Here is a 23,428-nt window from a genome sequence, read left to right on the forward strand (position 1 = left end):
TATCTTTCTCGCACTTAATTCATCCGCTACGGTTAGCTGCTGGACTGAGCGGGGGATTAGAAAATACATACCGGAGAATCCCTGGCGCACTTCAAAGACAGCCGTTCCCAGAATGGCTCGGTTTCCGCCGCAGGAGTAGCCGAGGAGCTGGTTTCTTCTTTGCCATCCCACCACAAACCACCCCCGTACTTGATCCAGTTTCCGGTTTTCCCGCTGATCATGCAGTGATTCGTAGTTGCGTTGCATTGCTATCTTTATACGTCAGCGTTTATCCGTAGCGACCCTACGGCTTTGGGCTGCCGGGATCTTATCTGACTGACCCCCGGGCGAAAGGCATATTTGCTCCAGAGACGATGGCCCCAGTCGTACTAGTTAATAAGATATAGGTTAGCATGATATATACGGCAAAGCCCCTAGCTGCATGCATGACTAACAACTGTCATATGGTTGTCCTTGTACCAGTCCTTGTAAGCTTCCTAGGGACGAGACAACATGTCAGCAACGGGAAGTGCTAAAGGGGCAAGCATCCGTGGGACTTACCACTTCTTCACGAGTGAACGGAAGGCCTGTTGATTGGGGGGGCGGGATAGCGCTGCACAGGCTGGCAGCAACCAGAAGTTGAAGAAGATGGGCGAGGATCATCATGGTCGTGTTCTGCCGTGTTCTGCTCTGTGGATTCCGTAGAGGGTTTGAGATTAGCTAGAAAGGTGTCGCCGTGTTGTCTTCAGACACATTACTACGCGGAGGGCATTCCCCGTCTTTATACTCGTTTACAACTATCATAACGCTATGAACTGGATGTGTCAACAATGACGCGCCGAAACACATATTCTACGGCCCGAATGCTTTTACTCAAATATTCCTTCCGCCCTTAATTATTTAGGAAGTATCTAGCGAGCCGGCTGGATCTATACCGTATTGCTTCAATGCTGTTTCATCGCCATAGTGCGTCATCTCGTTGCCGTCTGCTATGTAAAAGTATTAATACAAAGTAGCGCATACCCATCGGGCGGCATGATCCCCTTCTTTGTCATTGGAGTAGGACCCGTGGCATGATACAACTCGGCACTTATCTTTCTTGTTCCGGGGCATTCACGGTCCAAGTTTGAAGTAACAGTTACGTATTTTAAAACTGGGTAATGAAGCATAAACCAGTCGAGGGGACCGGCCTGTGTTTCGAAACAAACGATGACGATGACGAAGACGATGACGAAGACGAAGACGAAGGCGAAGACGAAGACGACGACGACGACGATGAATATGGCACCACGAGGTGGCCGGCGGCGTGGCTGCTAAAGGCCGACGGGCGGCATCACGAGCGACGGCACCCGGCACGCGCGGACACCCCACTCAGCCCGGCCCAGCCCGGCCCGGCCCGGGAAGAGGAGTACCCGTCGACCCCCCGATGTCATGACATGATTAGGAAATAGCGGAAACGCGTGTTTTTTCTTTCTTTCTAGGGTAAATTGTGAGCCCCGCTTGCTAGGTAGCGAAGGGGCAGACGAGGCCCCACGGTCGCAAGGCGGCAGTTGGTGGCGGCGAGGGCATCTCTCACTGGCGCGGGCGCAGTCATGGGCACAGGCCTCGCCTTGGAGCGGACGGGAATCAAAGAGCGCTCCAATACCGTGACATGGCGAGGAAACGGCGGTTTCTCGGGCGAATCGAGCTCTGTGCCGGCGCGGCGGCTGCGTTGTGACCGTGTAATTCAATGGACATGTCGGCGTGCGTTGCGGCATGTTGGTCTCGATCCGACTCATGCCTGCGCACACACCAAAAAAGGCTGACGCGGCCAAGGACAAGTTCTACAGGTCCTACTCTGAAACCATGCGTACCACGCTCGGAAAATACAAGTCTCTATGCGTCTACTGCCGCTCTTCTCGTAGCCGCCGCCGCCGCCGTCACGCCCTTCCACGTCCGCCCCTGGAGGTGCCTCACGCACAGCCTGGTCCCCTCGTCCGGGTAGTACAGCCAGCAGGCCCAGCGCGCCCAGGTGCCGCGCTTCATCTGGTCCCTCGCCCGCTGGCCGACGAGGTCCTCGATGAAGGCCCCGCGCTGGACGGCGAGGCGCGTGCCGAAGACGCGCTCCAGGTAGTGCGCCCTCGAGGCGACGTGCGGCTTGTCGTGCCAGAAGAAGAGGGGCGTCAGGGGGACCGTGGAGCGACCACCGTCGTCGTCGTCGTCGCGGTGGCGGTGGTGGTCAGCATCCTCGGCTGCGGCGCCGTCGACGACGAAGTCGCCTTTCAGGGCGGCGGTCAGGGCGCGCAGGGCGGGGAACTTGACGACGTGGTTGGAGGTGGCATAGGAGCGCATGCGCGTGGAGGGGAGGCAGACGTATTTCACGGGAGGGCGGGGGTAACAAAGGTCGTCGGCTGCTGAGTCGTCATTGCCGGCCGAGCTACCATCAGCTGAGCTGTCATAGTTGTCGTCGTCGTCGTCGTGGTCGGCAGCGGCGGCGGAGGAGGAGGAGGAGGAGAAGGAGGAGGAGGAGGAGGAGGAGGAGGTCGAGCTCGAGCCACAGGCAGAGGCGTCCATGACGCGCAGGATGGACCGCAGCGGAATGTCGGCCGCGAGGGGCCAGTCGTGCTGCTGCACCCACACGTACGGCGTGGTGGCGAGACGCAGCGCCGAGCGCACCGCCAGCCCGAAACCGAGTCGCCGCGTTGGCTCGACAAAGGTGATGCGCCCGTCTGCGGTCCGGGAGATGTGCAGCGCGACGGGGTCCCTGCGGCCCTCGAAGCCGTACTCTGCCTCGTCGCGGGACTCGACCAGCACGGCGTCCGGACACCCCTGCTCCCATGCGTCCTCGTCGGCCGCTCGTGCGTCTCGGTGACGCGGTGGATGCGGCCGCCGACGATACTCGCCGAGCACGAAGCGCTTCACGTTGCGCTTGTAGGCGTCGTACTGCGCCGCCCCCTCGGCCGTCACGACGCCCTTTTTCAGCCGCGCGCAGTCCCCCACCGAGTCGAACGTGTCCAGCACGACGACGACGGGGCAGGCGAGCAGGGAGGGGCAGTGCGCGCCAAAGGACCGCGCGACGGCGGCGATGAGGTCGGTGCCCGGCGCCGAGGGCGTGGGCGAGGTGGTGATGATGACGGTCACATCGTTGGCGATGTCGTCGATGGGGTGCATGCCTTGTCGTCGGACCGCGGGCGGCGGCGCCGCCATCAACTCGCTCGTGGTTGCAGGGGGGCGGAGGAGGTGTTTTCGGTGTGGAGGGTGCGCCTCTCTCGCTCGCTCGGGGAAGAAAATGATGCAGGGGACTCGATTTTTAGCACGGCCGGACCCCGGTGGAATTGTTGTGGAGACGCTCGGTGAGATGCTGGGCTCACCGGGATGTACAACACCGTACAGTATAATATGGCACAGTAACTACAGTATACCTTGTAGTAATAATATGATGCGTGGTGGGGCCAGCTAAGAATGGCCGTGTAAGTCGTGCCTGGTCGTCAGGCACAGCCATCGCCCAGGATAGAAGGGAACGGGATAAGACGGCATGGGAGCTCGCCATGGCGCCTCGTACCATCAGCGGCTTACTGTTCTGGTCATGAAAAGAGTTTGGATGTCTCACCAGGAAATGGGTCAAGACAAGACGTTACGAGCCGGACAACAGCCTCGAGTCCCTGATGTGGGTAGCAGCGTAAGTTAAAAGCTTCATGCTTGGTGTGCATCTCCGTAGACACAGCGTCTGAGACGCTTTCGCTCACTTATGCTATCGCCCCGGCTCCAAAATAAGATTGTAATCCTGTCAACTAGCTACGGCGTTGACTGAATTAATCGTCAAGTTTAGGGCTCGTCAATAGCAGTTTGTCTCTTGACCCCATGTCGTGACTGTTTCGACGTCAGTGCGACCCACGCTTGCCGGCCTTGTTCAGCGTTTGCCGTCTTCATCCAGGCACGCTACGTTGCATGCGCGAGCAGCTGCCACGGGCGGCTTCGGCGTCTAATCGACCGGATCAGTCGGTTCACCGGCACGGGACGCCACCGATTGTGGTTCCGGAAACACACGAACGAACGGTGGGGATGGGGGCTTCATCCGCATCAGAGGGTCAAAATCTTCCACCATGGGACACGAGCCAAGTCAAGGTGCGCCGTGGCTGACTGGCTTCGACCGGAGAGCTACAGTTCCTCGGTGTAATAGTACACAAGCTCCACTCCCACTTTGTTCTTCCTCTCCTGTCCTGGACACGCCCACCGGCTTTGGCCGTTGCGGTATGGCCGTGTGGCTGCTACAGCTGAAGCCACACACACACATGTCCGACGACGCAGCCCTACAGGACCCGTGGTGATATGCGAGCGACATGCAGGACAATGCAGCAGTTTTCCGTCGACTCTGCTAAGACGCATCACAACTGTCGCCTAAACTACTGCCTCGACCTAGGGTAAACTAACTCCCTCGTATAATTGACTCGCATGGCTTAACCAAGTCGGTGGTGGTGGGAACGGTTCAACCTGAGTCGGTTCGGTGCTATTGTACGTGACCACATCAGGTTCATCATTATCCTTGACCTCGTCGATGTCAATCATCAGGCCGCTCAAGACGTCAACGCGCCATTTCTGCGTGCAGCCACGTCAGTCCATTGTTGCTCGGTGCGGACACGGCAGCCCCGCGCCGGGTGACGGTTCATTTGTTTGTGTGTTGGCGGGGTAAGCTTTTGGAACATGCAAGTCGCCCGGCTCTCGCGAACCGGTGGCATGTCACTGCTTGTGCGAACCCACGGAAAGTTGGCGCCACCAGCTGGACTTGTCAGCCGCATCCAAGCCCCTTCCCCCCCGGCACGTCCGCGTGCCGTGTCTAATGTTGGAACTCTGCATATCTCCTCGGACACTATTGTCACCTTCGTGTGTTGGTTGCCATCGAGACGAATTGTCTGCGCGCACGTCATCGTCTGTCATGACATTCAGCCATATCCACTCGGAGTTGGAACTGCTCCAGAGACGTAGGCAGACCAGGTCTGGTGCGCCCCTGGAGGCATACTTTTCTATCGGAAGGTAGTCTGAGAGACGACATTCGGCTCTTGTTGCTCCGGGTCCTCGGGCGTACTGACATCAGGGCCCGAAAACCGGCCAGCCCGTGAGGTCCCGATCCTAAACATGGTGGGTTTTACTCTTGCTGTGACGCCACAGCACAATACTCACTGTCCCTGAGGAGGTCAGCCACAGCGAAGCAACATCTTCGAGTTCACGATGATGTCCCGAGGGGAGCGTATGTGAAGATGTCTACTCTTTGATGGCACAGGCGTCATCTATAAGAAGCGAGCCGTTCCCCAGTCTCAACACGATCCAGAACAGCAGCAAACTCAGCTCAAACATCTTAAGCCATCATCCTAGACCATCATCTCTCAAGACTTACACTGCATCAAAAACCACAATTCTACGCCTCAGTCAAAATGAACTCCATCATCAAGTCCGTCCTCGTCGCCTCCGCCGCCCTGGCCCTCACCGCCAGCGCCGCCCCGGCCCTCTCTTGCCCACCGGGAACCGTCCCCGCCCTGAGCAACTACGGCGTCCAGTCGACTCCCGACAACGTCTGCGTCGTTCCCGGCACCTGCTACTACGACCCGCGCGGAAACTGCGCCGGCTTCGACGGCACCTTTGGCTGCGCCGCCGACGGCTGGTGCTGCCAGGGCACAGACCTCACCTCGGCCAAGAACGGCAACGTCTGCGTCGACCCGGCCGTCGGCCAGGCGAACCAGGAGCCTCCGCCTTCGCCGTCTTCCTCCCGCGCCGCCGTCAAGGCCAAAAGGGACAACGCGGCCGCCGCGTCTTGCCCTGCGGGTTCCATCCCGGCCAAGAGCGACTACGCTGCTCAGGCATCGGCCGACGACGTCTGCGTCACGCCCAAGACGTGCTACCCGGCCAGCGGCGCCAACTGTGCCGGTCAGGATGGCGTGTTTGCCTGCGCCATCAACGGGTGGTGCTGCCAGGGAACCGATCTGACTGCACCCAAGAACGGCAATGTCTGCGTGGATGCCACTGTTGGCCAGGCCAACCAGCAGCCCAGCTCTCAGTGAGCCACTTCTATTAATGTTATAGATTGGGCACGGATTTCTTCTGGTGGTGTTATAGACTAGACTATAGAAGCTTACATCTGCAATGTGATCAGTTTCTTGAGACGCAGACCAGTGAGCCTATGTATTCCGAAGCCTCGTCTGCCATCTGACGTAACATGGCAATGAAACCGATAAAGGATACCGTTCCAATCCGTGCCTCACGAAGCGTATATCCCTGTGTACGACGAGTAGGCTCTGGTGCGCAAAGTTTGCTCTAGTCATAACTTGTGTGGAACCATTCGTGCTTAAGCACATCTTGCGCGCTGAGCCGTTCCTCGGGCTGGTACTTCAATAAATGTTCCAAAAGATCGGCAAAGGCCGCCGTCTCAGCCTCCGAAATAAGCTGAAACTTTAGATATGTGCACGTTGCCCCAGTGCAACTGTGACTATCGGCAAGTCGAACATAGATAAGACTGCGAGTCCATGCTTATGTGTCAACCCCGTTGTATTGAGAAGACAGACTACCTGCCAGACTTTCGTCTTCCGAATCGTAATACCTCAGCCAGGGTCCTATAGGAGGACCCAACAGCGACGAAATCTCGTTGACATAGTTATTTTTGTACAGCCGACTCAGCTAGAAAACATCGAACAACGGTTGACCAGTCCGTATCTCGTATAGAGTGCAGCCCAGAGACCAAAGGTCCATAGCTTTGCTGCCAACCGTATCCAAAATGACCTCAGGTGCTCCGTAATTCGCTAGGATGCCAAAGGAGGAAGGCGTTTGTCCTAGAGCAGTTTCAAAAGATTGGCCAAGATCAATGACCTGAGCATGTAGTTCAAGCCCGACATCATCAAAGTCCAATAGGTAAACAAGATACTTGGGAGCGAAAGGTATATCTGGCGTCGGGTGGTTGTCTTTCCGGATATTGATTTCTGTCGTTTCCGGCTCGCCGGTGATTCAGAGCAAATCTGCTTCTTCCAGACCGTCAAGCCCATGCAGCCGTAGAAGAATGTTTGACGGTCGAAAATCTACATTGCCCGTTAAACAGAGAATCAAAACGCTTGCTTGAAGGCCAAAGTACCTCCGTGGCAATATTGCGGCCGTGCAACATGGCGAGTGCCCCGACCGCCTGTCGGGAAACTTCTTGAAAAGCTCTGGTCGCACCATATTCCCCAGCAAGACGTCTCATACTATCCCATGACAGCTGTCCGAGCACAGGATAAACAAGGCATGTATGCATTCCATTGGGGCTGTAGCTTTCGAACTGGCCCAGTGGAAGGCACAGATGTTCCCCATACGGGGCCCTGTTTATGCCATCTGCTCTCAAGCGGGCAGTGGATAGCAGCTCGGGGCTGTCTCTCTCCGATTCGCGGGCGACGAGAATCTTAATGGCGACATACGATGGTGATTCGGCATGCTGGTCCCGGCAGAGCCACACGGTGGAATACCCGCCGTGGCCAAGTTTATGAATGACTCGGTAATGGCCATCGTGGAGCTCGTCTTGTAGATGTATGGGATGATATCCCCCAGGCCGGTAACCATGGAGTTGTTCCAGTCCATCGGTCACATCGCGGATGAAAAACCTCCTCCAGAGGTCGTCAGCAGCACGTGGTAGATCATGCACCACAGGCTTTGAGCCCAGCCTTGGTGGGCCAGTCATCTTGATGGGCGGTTTCATCACGGGCATTGGGAACGTGTGGAGTCGTGGACGGCAAATGGACGAGAATGCAAACGGGGTTCGATTCTAGGGCCAGGTGTGGTATAAGAAATTCGCTGACTCAGCGGCGCAGGCCTGTTGAGAGTTGAGAGTGCGGAGGCCGTTGTTGGGCTGACCATTGCACCTGCCTGATGAAGCCAGCTGAGATTGCGTTTTCGGGAGCTTCATGTCCCGCACCTCAGTTTAAGGTACCGATGATTTGTGTGGTTGATGAGCAAGGGATAGCCTTGTCGTGGCAACTTTGCCCCGTCGTTGTCCCCAGCTCACCACATCATCAGCTGCAACAAGCGTCTACTGAAACATCGCGAGCGCTCATTCCCCAAACAACATGAAGCCCTCCCCCCCAAGTCGAGGCCATGCAGTCCGGAGTAGCCGATGGAGACCCCACAATTCGGAAAGCACAACCTGGTCGTCGCATCAATCTCCGCCCCTGCAACCACATATCGTGGTCGGGTGCGAACAGGGTAGGTCCTGTGTTGTGGCGACATGACAGGACAGGCCTGGCCACATACGCTGATGATCTACGGGGGGAGAGTAGCTGTTTGACCCGTTGAAAGCGAAAAGTCAAATGTGACGAGCAACTTCCAGCTTGTCGCAACTGCTCCAAGGCCAAAAGACCATGCAGATATCCACAGAGAAGGCTTCGGGAGACCATCACTGAGACATTCACGAGTGGCACAAACAACGAGTTGTTCCCTCGACAATGCCATATGTGCTGCTGTTTTGGCTGCCCAGGCGCTCTACGGTGCTCAAGTAGCTGATTTGACTATTTCGTACCCACTCGCGATATACAGGGCTGCGAGCCACGAATTCCATCGCACCCTCGACAACAATGACCGAGATTTTAACGCCACACTTATAATTGTGTTCCTCCTGTCCCTGTGCGAGATCGTGGTGCCAGAGGAGACGCAGTCGGTTCTGAACCTACCCGACGGCCCTTTTCTACAAAGACTGGAAGCCGCTGCGTCTAGAAGCCATCACTCCCCTGTGGCTATCCGTATCTCGACTTGGCTCAAAGTCATACAGCCAACGACGACGCGTGGAGGCAACCCAGGGCTTCTGTCCGATGCCGTGGGTAGCCTGTTCCCCAGCGGTACACCAGAGTTGCCGAGCCTTTCTATGCTTGACGCAAATGCCCTTCCCCTAGATCTGCTTCTCGACGCTGTGAGCACGCCGATCTTCTCCTTTTACCGGCAACTGCAAGATATTTCGTCCGAAGTAGCCGGTCTCAGTCACTATCATCGGTCTCGCTCAACGGACCACGATCAAGAAGAAGTCGAGGGCCTTATCGAGCGGCTCAAGCCCCGTCTGTGTATCCTTTGGCAGTGCCGTCCTGGCCCCATGAGATTAGAACCAGCAACGATGCGGAGACAGCTTACGCCAGCTATAGCCGAGCCATTAACCGAATTGATTGGCGTCACTACGGCGGCGTACTACGCGGAAATCGTCGAAGTGGGCCGCACGCTTAGTGAGCCTCCTCTAGCCTCGGTGGAAGCAAAACGCGCGATGCCTGAGATACGCAGCATCGTGGAGAGCGGAGTGTGGAACGCTTACGGAGCTGGCATTTGGCCCTCGTCGCCTACCAAAACAGGAAAACTACATCCGGGCTACCTACGGCCGCTGTTTATGTGCGCCATCGAGAACATCAAGCAAAGCGACACGCACTGGGCGGTCGAACGGATCCGACACATCAATACCAATGTTTGCAGGAGCGAATTCTTTTGTCTATTTGCAGAATCGTTAGCCGAGGCACAGAGGAGCAAGGGGAGGAGGGTCACGACAAAATGGTTCTGTTATGAAGCGTTTGGTGTTTCGCCGCCATACCTATAGGGACATGTGTTTGGTCTAGGACGCAAGTGGCACTTTCGTCTCTTTTGCAGCTGCTGGAATTCATCGAATATCAAAACCGGCTCTATCTTTACCAAAGTGCGTATCTCTGCTCGCCTACATCGTGCATAGTATATACATCGGCACCACCATATGTCTAGGTCTCGATCCTCTTGCACCAGCCCCAGTTTTCATGTCGAACCTCAGACCAGGACAGCCATGCCCATCGCTCGGGGCCCAGCAAGTCCCTGCAGCTCGAAATGCTGAACCATCTTCCCCGAACCAGGACCTCCGGACACGTCTACGACGGTCACAGCGGCCTCAGTGCTGCCGTTCCCTGGCGACAGCGCGTAGAGAAAGTCGCCTGCAGCCTGCAAGTCGACCAGGCCCTGGTCGCCGTTGGCCGTCAGGTTAAGCTGAGAGACGATGCTGGCATCCTTGAGATTAATCTCGACGAGCCGGTTGACAAGCACATCCGTGACAAACCCTGTGCCGGTGGCAGGGGAGATGGTCGCCCAGCATGTTGCTTGTTGGTCTGGGATCTGTGCTCGGGCGACGGTAGTGGCCATCCGGCTGGTTGGGTTCATGGAGAGGATGAGAGCCCCAAAGGAGGCGTCTGTAGCGAAGACGTTGGACGTGCCGGGGATATTCAGCGAGCCGAAAAGAACGGCGCTTCCTGCAGGCACGCTGCGGGTATCTTTCCTGGCCAGCCTGGGCGCTCCGTGTGCGCCACCGCATGGCGAGTCTTGCTCGACGGGGAAGGCAGAGAAGAAACCCGTCTTGTTGGCTGCCGGGTTGCCCTTGACGGTGCAGAAAAGCTGCGTTTCGTCTGGGGAGAAGAAGACCTGCGATACGGTATTGGGTGGTCCCACTGGTGGAGTGGTCTGCCGGAGATCAAAGCTGCGCAGCTCATCCATGGGTCCCAGTCCGTCATCCGAGAACGTGCTGCAGGATACGCCGTTCTTGGATCCGGTCGTCCCCACGCAGACGAGGCTGTTCATGGTCGAGGCCGCGACCGTGTTAGGGAAATCCCCGGGAATCGTCACCGGCTGTCCCACAACGCGCAGCTGTGTCGGGTCCGTGGGCGAAACAGCGAGCATGGAGAGGGAGTTTGAGCCAGCGTTGACAGCAAAGATGTGCTGCGAGGACAAGGTTAATGAGACAAAGGTGTTCAAAGAGATTGTCTTGGCCAGACGAGTCTGCTTACCTCTCCTGCGATGGTCAGAGCTGACTGACTCACGAGGGCATCTGGAGTACCCGGGTTGCCGTCACTGTGCAACGCCACGGAGCCGGCGCCTCCCGTCTTGGTTACCGTGCCGTGGCTGAGAAGACCATCGGGGCGAACGGGAAGGGCAATAACCCCGTTGGCTTCATCATTCGTCATCATGTATATGGCGTGGGGAGCGGCGGCGCGCTGGCCGTTTGGCCGTCCCGCAACGCATTGGGTCAACAACAGAAGTGTCTGAAGTCCCAGGTAGGCGGTAGGTCGGTGCATGGTAGCGACTGATGTGAGGTAGCGCAGCGGCCTGTGTAAAACGTGGTAACGAACGTAGGGGGAGTTGTGATGTCAAAGACTGCGATGCCGGGCTTGGTATCAAGACAGACCAAAGGGGAGAAATGCAGAAAGCCTTATATACACATGGAGGAGCGACTAGATGGAATGATTTCAGTGTTCTAAAATCCGATCATTGTTGAAGCCGCTGTGGTAATCAAGTTTTCCTATTTCGCTGCTAGGGCCGGCAGGTTCAGACATCTCCTCCCAGGGGTCTACACGGTATGCAGTCAGACGACTGACTTATGGGTCCTGCGTCCGCGTCACCTTTGCCCCTGCGAGCCACTTTAATGGAATGATGCCTGTATGTGATGATCTGGCAATTGAATCGGGTGCTTCAGGTGCCTACAGCGCGTGGATCCCGGCAAGCCCGGTTGTATGTATACTGGACTCCAAGTATTGAAACCAAAAACGAGAGGGATCGAGTGTGCCTGAAGTGTCCAACCCGAATCGGGAAATTCTGATATGCTCATCAGTCTTGACTGGGGCGGGGCGGGGCGGACCTTGACAGGGACCTAATCCATGCCCTTGTCGATGGAGATCCGCCGACCTGGTACTAGTCAATGTCACTTTATTCCGAGCTCACGTAGATTGCATACAGTTTCGGCGCGACATGACATGTAGATACTTACGGCATTCGGTGCGCTACATTTAGCTGCTTGGTTAAACAGTACCAAACACCTCGTGCTTGCAGCAGTATGCGGGGAACATCAAGTACGGAGTACTCGTCGTAGCATGAGCCCCGGGATGAGACCAGGGCTGGGTCCACCCTGGACTGCTCTACTTAGTACTAAAAGGGAGGATTCATTGGCGACTCGTGTCTGTGTCCTTTGGCGTAGCCCCATCTCGGACGTCCCGTCGATGGCGACGACTCAACTCTGCTCCTACATTACGTTTTTCATCCGTCATAGCGTGTGGCCAGCTCTAGGCAGTTGCCAACTTTCGCAATCTCCTCGAGGATGAGTAAAAGCATCTTCCGCATCTTCAACCCCACAGGTTGGTTGCTGTCCTCCACTTTGTCCAGTTGGGGCTCTGTTACCAGACAGGGGGTGTCAACAGTGAACAGGGCCCAAAGAAGACCCGGTGCAAAAACGGAGGGACCAGCTGCGACGGGCTCAAAAGTACGTCAGGTTTTCGTTCAAGAGGTCTGGCCATGTCTGTGCGCAAGACTGATCGCCCCGGCTAGATCCTACCGTGACCGCCGCAGTTGGTACACTCGATGTCTCGAGAATGATCTCCAACGAGCGCGACACAACGAAGCTAAGCTGATGCGCGAGTGTGAGTATCTTCGCGCAACAATTGAGAGCGCTTCAAGTCTGCTACGTCAGTTTGGTGTAGAACTTGACGGCCACAATTGGCCTGAACACTCGCCGGAGGAGGTAACGATTCATGGCAGCGCTCTCGTCATGGCTCGCACACCGGAGTCATTCCCTGCTCCGTCGCCAGCGGATCCTGCGTCAGATATCGCGCTCGACTCCTCGGTGGTTGGAGGTCCTCACCCAGGGGCTGTCGCGTTATCATTTCCGCCATCCCAGCCTCTGAGCGACCGTCTTCGCGTACATGAAGGCTCAGCATCTGCTCCCGCTATGAAAGCCGGACAGTATACTCCTGAGCAGCAGGGTACTGACGACCTGCGGCTCTGCAATCGAGATGCCGTCATCATCGGAATGGAATTCGTACTAAGGTAAAGCCATCGGAGAACCAATGAATACAGCCACCCGCGCATATAGAGAAGCACCATTGACGTATACAAACAGGATAGAAGAACCTTGCTTGGACCACATCCACGGCAACCCCGCAACGCCCGACGAGCCCAACGGCCACGCACTCACGACGTCTGCGCGACTGCTTGCATGTTCCAGCCTGCCTGGCCAGACGCCCAGCTCTGGGCCGACGGCCACCCTATCGTATTCTGACAGTCCGACAATGCTGTTGGAGCGACTTTTGAGCCTTGCCCCGGACCTGTCCACCCACGGAGAGGTCACGCCCATCCAGGCCTGGAACGAAATCAGGTATCACCCGGACTTTGAAGGGCTCGACGTGGGAGTCGTACATACACTGGCGGACAAGTTGAAACAGGCAGCCAAGTGTCACGGGTAAGCGTATAGACCATGCTCGTCAGTTGTTACGAATGGGCGGCAGCACTAACGCCCCTGCAGATTTGGCGCCACCATCCCACAGCCCGTCTTCACAAAGCTGATGTGCGACACGTTGATACGGGGACAACCCGGTGCTCGGGCGACACCTCGAGATTGCAACCAATACCACCCAACCATATTACCGCATGCTTTTGCTTCTACAATAGAGAGACTGCGCAATGATCTAGACGCCCAGCGGTAGTAACGTAAGGTATGATCGAGCCACTACAAGCTCGGATAGCATTGAAGTCTAATTTGAGCTCACTCCTCCCCAGATTTGTTGGCTCATAGCTCATGTTACACCCGGAGAGGATGCAGGTGAAGGCCGGAGCGAAGCCTAGTCTGCTGTCCAGGTCGGCAATGGAAATTTTCATGATTCTCTATAGGAGTTTTGGTGTCTAGAAACAGGCGCATCTCGCTTTATCACGATTCCTGTGCACCTACCACAGGTCCAAGTGCGTGCTCTTTCTGGCAAACAGCTCTGGCGGCGTAAAATCCCGTCGGTCTACGCCAAGGTCTCGTTCCACGATTGCCAGAACTGGTTGTCCCATGTCGGCATGCATTTTACCATATCCGGTGGCGGCCGCCATGTGATTGTGTCATCCTCGTCGACGTTCCCTGCTGCTGCTGCCACGTTCGCCACTGTGAAGCCCTTGGCCGCCTTGATCTGCCTGCCTCTCTCCACAGAGTACTCCAGGTTCACTGTGGGAACCACAGCTATCTTCCCCAAGCCACGGAACCACAGGTCCTTGCAGAAAAGTTGCGGCTCACCTTGCGTACACTCGCCGCTGTCCGCTTTGGCACCCCTGAAGCGAAGACCATGTTCTAACACCACGGTCGCGCCAAAAACGACTGCGCCGTTCCAACATGAAAAGACGGGAAAGGGACGATTGGAATAAAACCTGGAACGAATATCCTCATCAGCGTTCCACAAAAGGTTCCATGCGGAGTTCCAATTCCCGTCGGCAGGGATGTCGAAGAAGGAGTCGCCTTGAATAGTGCGAGCAACCCAGACGTCGTAGAAGGTTGGATCGTGGCCAACATAAGTCCAGTCCATGGCGCACGTCATAGTCGCATTCAGACGCCCTCGTTGGAGCACGAGCTCTAGGATGTCGTCGGGACAGAGCACCACGTCGTTGACAAAAATGATGGCCGTTTCACTTGAGGGCTTTACTTGGTTCCAGCGTTGGAGCAACGGCTCGAGAGCCAGATTGCGAAGCTGGGCAAGTTTAGGGATGCGGTCGCCATTGGAAGGGTCGATGGACGAGGCTTGAAGGAAATACCGGATGCCTCTCATTTCGAGCTGGGGTCGTAGGGCAGAGAGGACGTCTGGTGTTCCATCGTTGGAGTTGCCCTCGACGATGGAAAGCGCGCATGACGTAGATCCGAGGAACTTGATGGCTTCGACGATACTGCCTAGTAACTGTGGTAAGATGGAGAGAGAATTTCGCAAGTCCAGCGCAAAGTAGTATCGAAGGCCAGGGCCATCTGCTTTGAGTGACGCGTATCGCTCGCCGCTGAAAGCTGGGCATGCCAAGGTCGGCAGTGGCGTCTGTCTATCGCCTAGTATCTGATCCAGATGTATTGCCACAACATCCTCCGTCAAGGCGTTGCCTACTTTTGCAAGAATGGTCAGCGTACCGGAACACGACGGCGGTCACCCGCGCTTGCGGCTCTCTCTATGAACTGACCGCCTGATGGGGCTTCCACAGAGACTGGTGATGGCGAGGCAGAGGCGTTGTTGGGCTCTTGTTCCACGGTGGGTGCCTTTCCAACGTGGTGTAACGGAAAACTGGGAAAGTGGTGGTGACTGACGTACACGCTCCCAACAAAGATGGAAACGAGCAAAGCCAAGGCCAGCAAATGCACCTTCCGGCGCAAGAGACGTCCAAGGGATAATAAATTGTGCATGTCCGAGTGCGGCTCAAGCGGGCATTCTTTCCATGCCAAGAGGTGGATGTGCGAAGAGAAAACATGGACTGGAAGTATGAGAGTCGAGGCGCAACAACCATGGCTCTTTCTTGTTGGGCGCCTCCCACAGGCTTGAGCTGGAAACAAAGGCGACGGGGTCTCCCCCTATCACACTGCATCCGCATCATGCCACTGTAATTAGTAACCTGTTGGCTGCAGTCGTACATGTCGCCTTCCGCCAGCCCTGAAGGCGCGAAGACGGGGTTGGCCATTGGCCTGCGCAAGGGGCATAGTGGATTGCTGGTAGAAACGGCCAATCACCGATGATGCACACAAAGCGCAATCAGGATTTCCGAGGCACGATGGAAACCAACAACAATCCTGCAGGCAACGGCCCCTGTTCACTTGGGATAGGGTCTGTGATGGCGCAGTGAAAAGGCGGCTGGCCTGTATTGCTGCCCCCATCGCCGATGACGAAGTGTCTTCAATATGTATTTTGGGGCACGGCCGACGTCGCGGCGCATCTAAAAAATTGGTGACATTCATATCTTGTGCTTCTGCAAGTCGAGCTGGACATCATGGCAGTGCTGCTCATGCTCGCGCGGGCAGTCTTGAAACCACCGCCGAGCGTGGCCACTGCTCTTATCGGAGACAACAAATTGGCGAACGCGACGGCCAACCCGAATCCGCAACAGCACAACGGTTTACTTCAAGGACGAGCGCCAGAGCCTCAGCAGTCTACCTGCGGCTTCTTGAACGGCGACGCGTCCAAGCCCCGAACAGCGGATCCCGGCTTCAACTGTCGGGTCGACACGCAAAACGGCCTTTGGGGGTTCTGTCCAACAAGCGTCGTATACGCCGACGATTGCGGATTCGCCGGGAGTTGTGTCGATGACCATGGCTGTTCAACTGCTTGCGGCCTCACGGACACGACAACATTGACGACATTTACTTGGTATGTGACGGGCGCCTTTGTCTACCACCCTGCTAATAACCCTCGCTAACTAGCAGTTCACCAAAAGCTCTGCCTCGCAGTACTGTTCAACGGCTTTGTTAACCTTTGGTGTTGATCAAACTTACTCCTACCTGGCTTGCGGCTCAGGGCCATCCGTGGAACACTACCTTAATCTACCAACCACACCAAGCACTACTGCAAAGTCAGGGGCTGGACTGACGCGCGACTCGACATTGTTCACAGCAACAAAGACATCATTAACATCTGTGTCACACACATCCTCGAATACTTCTCCGCGAGCCACGTCAACGACAATTACAACACCTAGCAGCCAGGACCACGGATCGAGCGCTGGACCGAATAATATAGCTGCAATCATTGGAGGGTCGGTGGCTGGCCTAGTGGTCCTGTGTGCTTCTGCTATTGCTCTCACATACATCATCAGACGACACCGCAATAGTGACGGCGTCCGGAACGAAAATATATGGCAAGCCGCTGGTTCCGAGGGTTTCAACCCGACAAAAACTGATAATGGACCAAAGAACCGCGAAATTCCCTCAGAACTATCTGCTGACCCTACACAAGCACGGCACGTAGAGCTGCCTGGATAGTGGCTCGGCCCTTGGTTCTAGGGTTAGGACGACGTTCTTGACTTCAATAGCCATTCTTGCAGCAAGTAATTGAAACGTGCTATAACACGGCGAATGTGGCTGCCTGGGTGATAGGTGACACATTATCTGAGGTTCGTGAACTGTTCTTGAATTGTGAGTAGAGATTATATTGTTGGCGGCATTGGGAAGAGGAGACTTTGGTATCCTTCACGACCCGCCACTAGCGCAGTTTTAACGCATATAGTCTGAAGTGTGATAGTGTAAGCTATTGGTCTATAAAGCTGCAGAGATATCTACATGTGCCTGGACCTAGCTCATCCTGCCGTTGGCGATCTATATATTACTGAGGCCGCCTGGTTTTCCGAGACTTTCAATACATCGACAATCCCTTTGCACCAAGCCCCTGGCTTGCTACCATTACATTATCCTACCAATCTCAACGACATCTCTCGTTGTATGACCAGTTTCACCAAACTTAGACTGAGAAGAGACAGTGGAGATGAACCAAGATAGCTTTGATCGCCGCCACCTTGCGGTTGGGAATTACGTTGACCTTCCATTTACTAGGCAGGGCGTGGCTGCAGTCTACGTTGGCCGCTGTAACGGTGTGAAAAGGGGTTTTCCGGACACTGCGGTCACGAGAGGCGTCTAGCCGCACATTGGGAACTTTCTATTGAGATCCGGCGGCTTTGTAACGACTCCTAATAACAGGGGCGAGGGCCATTCGCCCTGATGGTATTGGCGTCGATAAAATTCGCGACATTCTATTCTTCCGGAGGCTGCTATGCCCGTTTGAGTTAGGCAACGAGCTCATACTCAAGCAGCTTGGTTCTTTCAAGAAAGCTTAGCTGCGTGACGAGACCGAGACAAGTTTAGTAGAGTGGCTTGAGATCCGTGGGTTTCAGGGACGCGCTATGGGCCCTTAGGGGACATGAGTTATTGATACACTATGTCGTAAACATAGCGCCCTGGCGTATCGAGGTGGAACAAAGCGTCGTTAAGGGACTATCTACAGCCAGGCATCCTCTATTCTCATACCTCGAAGACCTGCCAAGCTGGGCGTATAGTGTCACGGGTAATAGATAACGATACGGAGGGGGAGGCCTAGGCATCGGTGCTCTTACACCTCCATTACGTACAGTGATAGAGTGGGCAACGGAGATGACTGTTATCGAACGGGATCATGTGGCGTCGCAGAGGTACCTCTGTTGTTGATGCAGACTCATCAACGACGCCGCAAGCCGGCCCCTGACGACACCCCGCGCAACATATGGCACGGGCTGCGAGTCAAGATCACCCGGACCGGGGCGAGGTCGCCGAGCGCAGCCGTTTCGTTATCGAATCGAGGGGCCCCAAAAAGGTCAGGGCGGCACCACTCGCCATGACCAGGCGGGAGACTCGCCCGGCGATGGCGCAGCAACGCTACAGTCGTTAAAACATAGCCTCCTCGATCAACACAGCGCCCGACGACCATGGAGTAGCTAGGGACTTTATTTACGTAATAAGATAATGCCACTTAAAACCCTCTGTCGTCTTAATCTATTTGCCAAGTGATCTGAATAAAGGTGGCCCAGGCTTTAGACTATCGAGTATAAAAGGCACCCGTCTAGGTCTCCAGGACGCTCGCAGAGCTACAGCCGGCAACACACATCTCTGGATTGCTATACCCCACCAAGCTACAATGCGGGGGCCGATGATCAGCGAGACGATCCGATTCAGCTCTCATGAGGAGGCGAAAGCATTTAGGGAGTGGTTCAATGCCGAACTCTTTGGGGTAAGCGCCTATATCTTCTAAGTTGAAACGCGCATTTGCTTAAAGAGATCGCATCCGTCTTAGACCTGTTATCCTGCCCCCGAGGATTTAGAGCGAACTAAACGCAGGGGTGGCGTATGCTCGTATCCATTATTCGACGCGTATTCCGAACACGGCAGGGTTTATTGGACTTCAAGGAACTGCGACGCGAAGCGCCCGGTACGTACCAATATAAGCGACCGCCAGCCTAGCCAATATGTACGAAAAACGTATCAGGTTACCTAACGACTAACGACTACCATAACTGTAGTGCCTTGAAGTCGGCGGGGGCTGTTTAGTTCGTCAGGTACACGCGGGAAATTGGGCGGATTGTTCGCTGCCAAGGCAGCCTGTGCCGACGAACGCCGAGGAAATAGAGCAACTTTGGAAGGACACTAGAGTGCTGGCAATTGGATTCGGCCAACTCGTCAACCGACCAAAAGACAAGGCATCTGGTTGTTGGATGAAAACTACACACATGTAGAGAAGAAACGCATGACTAAAACTAGTTATACGCCTTGACTGCATGTAGCTAATGAAAGGTGCTGTTTAAATCTTATGCTTGTTAATGCCGAGCCGCAGATCGTGACGGTGCTGCTCATCCTCATGCGCAGGCAGTCTTCGAATCACCCTAAAGTGCGGCCTCTACTTTTCTCGTAGACACAACGGCGGGCTCAACGGCCAAGTTGAACCTACAAGAGCACGATGCTTCACTTGAAAGACGAGCGCCAGAGCCCCAGTAGCTGTCTGCAGAAAGGCGACGTCCCGAGTGCTCTCTTATGTCGGAGCTCATGCCATCTCAAGCTTGTAGACCTTCTAGGAGAGCGGGTGGTAATTAATTGATGCAGCGAGATACCTGCATCTTATTTGGACAATTGTTCATTATCTTACAAGCTGTAAACCTGATTTGTCCCCTTAAGAGTGTAGCCACATGTCTGCGCACTTGGTCATGCAAGCATCGATTAGTGTTGGCATGCCTTTAACATGAAGTTCGTCCACCACCTCTGTCCATCCTCTGATCCGGTTTACCTCACATAATTCCCATGCTTCGTCGAGATATCCAGCCAAAGTAGCTCCGGAAGCAGCTGAGATTCCGATGATGAACACCCAGAGCATCTCTGTGGGGAACCTGATGGAGTAGTACGCCACATTCATACTGGTGAGGAGTGATCTCAAGCGAGACAACAATGTATTTCGGATCGTCCCACCAACTGGTGTCTGCCGCAAATTTGTGTAGATGTATAGGAGCGCCGCCTGGAGGAGTAGTTTTCCGATTCCGACCTTGTCCTCGTCTTCAGCGACAACATGGTCGTCATATAGGACTAGAGCTATTCTGTACTCTACTTCGTAGACTCTATCAGGGTAGCAGGCATCCCCTGGTAGCAGCCCATCGACCGAGTTGAGAAACGTTGTGAGTTGGTGAAGAGAAATCAACAGGTCGCTGAGAATGATTTCATGCTTTTGGGTTATGAGGGTTGCTAGTTCTGGATTTGTCGTGAGGAGGTAGTTGTTTCGTAAAGTGGCTGGAGTGAGTTGCCACAGTTCAACCGCTTTATCAGTAAAATAAGGCGGGAAAGTAGGAGCGATCTCGAAGTTCAAGCTCGTAAGTAAATCTGACCTGATGTGAATTGTTAAGATGCAAGATCAACTAGATTATTGCTTCAACTTACCAGAGGATCATGCGACGGAGGACGCCCTGCATTCCTAGTTCCGACAGACCCCCTCGCAGTTGTACCATGTTTTTCAGACCGCTTATATGGATGAAGGCCGTCGAGGCCTTACCATTCAGATTCTACAGGGTCAAGGTCAGAACATGAGCAAAGAAAATTTCATTGTCATACTCACTGCTAAGTTTGCAAGGCATGCTACCGTCGCAATTGTTGAATCATCGATCATGCAAGGTGATTCTCGTATGCTTTTACTGACGGCTGACTCGGACTGCAACAAGTATTGTGTTGCTTCAGAGTCGTATTCGTTTGTAGATTGTGAAAAACGTCGAGAAGCATAGTACAAATGCATGAAAACCCAGGCTGGATCCTTGCTGCAAAGTCTTTGGTAGATACCCGTTGGATCAGCATGGACTGAGGTGCGCAGAGGTAATGACGCGTCTAGAAGGACCATGATTGAGTTTCCCGTTCACCATTGCATCAGGGCTTTCGGAATGAGCACAGTTCAGAGCGCTTACTTTGTTGTAGCAAAATAAGTGACCGCTGATTCATATGTATGGGGAGACTTGAAAAGGGGTCCATTTCGCCATCGAGCCATGTCTGGATGCCAGTGGATGGCGAGTGACATGCAGACGTTAATTGTTGCTCGCAGGAAGCGCTTTGTTTCCTTGTTAGGCTTTTCGTACTGATTGCAGTCCCAAGTTCAGACCAAGTCGTGTCGGCTGTGGAGGCGCCCATGCAAGGGACAGTTGTTGAGGATAAGAAATCTCCCGACGCCCGTGTCGCTGGGATTGGCTCCTCCTCGGGACTTTGCACAGCGCCCCCCCTTTTCGGGCTCATTGCATGCTTCTGGCGTTTGTATCTCCGCATCACATGGGATCTGACAAGTCTGTTTGTTGCTTGAACATCCAAGTCGGCTAGGCCGCTCACGCGGACAAACGTAAAATCATCTCCCTGCATCGATGCCAGCGGTTCCGAATATTGGGAGTCGTTTGGGGGGTTAAACAAGATCACCGTCGTCTTCTGAGCGCTCGGAGGCCGGTTTCCCAACACTAATCCCTGGATTAAGGCCTGAGGCAGCGGCCTTGGTTGGGCCTGCGGCCTGTTCATGGAAGGCGCGTCTCACCGTCATCCTAGCCGCTGACCCACTTTGATGACTCGAATTCTCATTCGAGGCGAACTCTCTCGTGACCAGGAGTTGGAGAACATGATCCGGATAACGGCCACTGGTAATGTATCCGAAAGCGGGTACTAGCTTTATTAGGTTACGGGCTTGTGATGATGACGGTACATGACTCGCCTTCTGTTTGCGTCGTCGGCAAAGTGGTCCTCACCGGAGAGGGCTTTCGCCCCTTTCGCCTGGGCACATGCGACATGATACACGGTTGGTGGATAGCTATGAGACTTTCAATTTCTACAGCCTCTAGTGGCTGTTGCGTAGTCTGATACTGCCCACATCTACCCTACTATTACCCCCATCCTAAACTTATGACGAAATAACTCACGAGGCCCATTGCGTCCAACCTGAAGCGATATAATACACCTAGAATCGACTTAAAAGGAAGGGTTCCATGAGAGGGTCAGTGACATTCGTCAGTACCAGCTTCGCCATCAGCTGTCCAACAATAGCTGCGTTTGTAACACCAGAGTGCATAACGGCGACAGACAAGCCATTCAAACCGGTAGCCCCCAGAATGGGTAGTCCATCGTCCGGTTGTGGCCGCCGGCCGATGGTGTAATTGCCATACTGCAGCTCATGACCGTCAACCAATGCATTCTGGGTCCAAGCGAATACCTCATTGGCATGGGCTTGGGGGTCATCGCCCGGAGTACCACCGGCGAAGTCGCGGCTGGACCTGATAACCCCATAACTGGTTTGACGCATGTGCAGGGGATCGCCGTTATACACAGTTCGAACCATGCCCATTTTCGCCGGAAGTGAGTTGACAAGCAAACCCTCGCGGGGTTGAACAGGAAGTGTGATGTTCTCTGCAGCAAGAAGGTCGACACTGCCAAGGCCAGCAGCCATCACCACGTGGTCAGCCTTGACGTGACCCTCGGGAGTAACAACACCCTTGACGTTCCCGTGACCGTCTTTGAGGAAGCCGGACACAGTCCGTTCGAGAATCGTGGCACCCGAAGCTTTCGCATGGGAGATCAAGTCGATGGCGACTAGTTCCGCCTCCATCTGACCCTCTTGTGGAGCGTACACGGCCCAGTCAGGTGTGTACTCGTCCAATAAGTTGGGTTCTATGTCGTGAATCTCAGTCCGGTTCACGCGAATGACGTTGTAACCCCGCTCTTTCTGTAGGTTGTAGTACTTCTCGCGCTCATCAGGAGGCATGTTGAACGTCAGGCCGCCGTTAAACTTGATGTTGAGGTTGGGCAACTCCTTGCTAATTTCCATCCAATGATCCATAGAGCGGTTGCGGAAATGGTAGTAGGTATCATCTTGGGTATAGCAGTTGATCCAGGCAAAGGATAACGGAGTTGCTACACCACCGAGCTTCTCAGCAACAACGGTGACGTTAGCGTGAGGAGCGAGATGCCATGCAATCGACGAGCCAATAATGCCACCCCCAATGACCACGATATCCATGTTGGTGAGTTTTGGAAGCACGAAAAGGCTTTCGAGACGACGCGGGAAAGGTGTCCTGATGAAGAAACGTGAAGCCAGATTGCGGCTCTTGACCGAGGGCTGTTCAAATTTCGGTTCTGGGAATGAAGGGAACTCAAGTTTAAGTAGACATCCCACGATTCATAGTCAGTTCCCACTTGTTGGCTTATTGTTCTCCTGCTTGCCGACTTTCTTCACCGTCTCACACTCGTTTCCTGGCGAAACTGTAACTAAGTTAGTTCTCAGAAACCACAACGATGTAATCATCGTCCCAGCATTAGATGAACGACTAGTACCAAATGGGATAATGCTGAACGTCGCCCGTGTCACGTTGAAATATGACACCGGCACGCACCGATGCCTACCCAGCTTTAGTAGTCAGATTTTGGCAAGAATACAAGGCTTAGGGGCTTACTCCTTTAGGCACACGCAAGTTTTCTTCCGGGAGGCAGTTAGAAACTATCGTGCCCCCTTTCCCCCACAAACTTGTGCGGGGAAGGAGTCCCCATTTTACCCCGCAACGACTTGCAGGAACCCCCAGAGCTAACGCACGATAGTGGGGCTGTTGCACGAGCAAGCGGAAGCACACAGGGCGCGGAGGTCCGAAGCGAGCCCAGCGCCCAGGGGCCCTTGCAAACCAACATTATCCA

General features: G+C 54.8%; 7 protein-coding genes across 8 annotated transcripts; 3 read left to right on the top strand and 4 right to left on the bottom strand.

The window, feature by feature from the left end:
- Positions 1-1,854: 1,854 nt before the first annotated feature.
- On the bottom strand, positions 1,855-3,222 carry JDV02_008089 (uncharacterized protein; the record flags this gene model as incomplete). The annotated part of the gene is made up of 1 exon (XM_047989653.1): positions 1,855-3,222. The coding sequence occupies exon 1, from the start codon at positions 3,163-3,165 to the stop codon at positions 1,855-1,857; it is 1,311 nt and encodes a 436-aa protein (XP_047845658.1). The 5' UTR covers positions 3,166-3,222.
- Positions 3,223-5,387: 2,165 nt separating this feature from the next.
- JDV02_008090 (uncharacterized protein) lies at positions 5,388-6,011 on the top strand (the record flags this gene model as incomplete). Its single annotated transcript, XM_047989654.1, has 1 exon — positions 5,388-6,011. One exon carries the CDS (start codon positions 5,388-5,390, stop codon positions 6,009-6,011), a length of 624 nt encoding a protein of 207 aa, XP_047845659.1.
- Positions 6,012-9,613: 3,602 nt separating this feature from the next.
- JDV02_008091 (uncharacterized protein) lies at positions 9,614-11,101 on the bottom strand. Its single transcript, XM_047989655.1, has 2 exons — positions 10,743-11,101; positions 9,614-10,674 (listed from the first exon to the last, which is right to left on the bottom strand). The coding sequence occupies exons 1-2, from the start codon at positions 11,028-11,030 to the stop codon at positions 9,739-9,741; spliced, it is 1,224 nt and encodes a 407-aa protein (XP_047845660.1). The 5' UTR covers positions 11,031-11,101; the 3' UTR covers positions 9,614-9,738.
- Positions 11,102-12,489: 1,388 nt separating this feature from the next.
- On the top strand, positions 12,490-13,589 carry JDV02_008092 (uncharacterized protein). Of its 2 annotated transcripts, XM_047989656.1 has the most exons (4): positions 12,490-12,771; positions 12,845-13,183; positions 13,247-13,436; positions 13,501-13,589. In XM_047989656.1, the coding sequence occupies exons 1-3, from the start codon at positions 12,494-12,496 to the stop codon at positions 13,425-13,427; spliced, it is 798 nt and encodes a 265-aa protein (XP_047845661.1). In that variant the 5' UTR covers positions 12,490-12,493; the 3' UTR covers positions 13,428-13,436; positions 13,501-13,589. The 2 variants fall into 2 exon arrangements, with proteins under 2 accessions (XP_047845661.1, XP_047845662.1); XM_047989657.1 differs by having other exon boundaries at positions 12,490-13,183.
- On the bottom strand, positions 13,582-15,239 carry JDV02_008093 (uncharacterized protein). The gene is made up of 2 exons (XM_047989658.1): positions 14,917-15,239; positions 13,582-14,839 (listed from the first exon to the last, which is right to left on the bottom strand). The coding sequence occupies exons 1-2, from the start codon at positions 15,134-15,136 to the stop codon at positions 13,731-13,733; spliced, it is 1,329 nt and encodes a 442-aa protein (XP_047845663.1). The 5' UTR covers positions 15,137-15,239; the 3' UTR covers positions 13,582-13,730.
- A 363-nt stretch (positions 15,240-15,602) lies between these two features.
- On the top strand, positions 15,603-16,819 carry JDV02_008094 (uncharacterized protein). The gene is made up of 2 exons (XM_047989659.1): positions 15,603-16,091; positions 16,159-16,819. Exons 1-2 carry the CDS (start codon positions 15,715-15,717, stop codon positions 16,700-16,702), a joined length of 921 nt encoding a protein of 306 aa, XP_047845664.1. The 5' UTR covers positions 15,603-15,714; the 3' UTR covers positions 16,703-16,819.
- Positions 16,820-21,704: 4,885 nt separating this feature from the next.
- Positions 21,705-22,760, bottom strand: JDV02_008095 (uncharacterized protein; the record flags this gene model as incomplete). The annotated part of the gene is made up of 1 exon (XM_047989660.1): positions 21,705-22,760. The coding sequence occupies one exon, from the start codon at positions 22,758-22,760 to the stop codon at positions 21,705-21,707; it is 1,056 nt and encodes a 351-aa protein (XP_047845665.1).
- Between the last annotated feature and the right edge of the window lie 668 nt (positions 22,761-23,428).

Source organism: Purpureocillium takamizusanense, chromosome 8 (genome assembly GCF_022605165.1).
Source record: "Purpureocillium takamizusanense chromosome 8, complete sequence".
Lineage (NCBI taxonomy): Eukaryota > Fungi > Ascomycota > Sordariomycetes > Hypocreales > Ophiocordycipitaceae > Purpureocillium > Purpureocillium takamizusanense.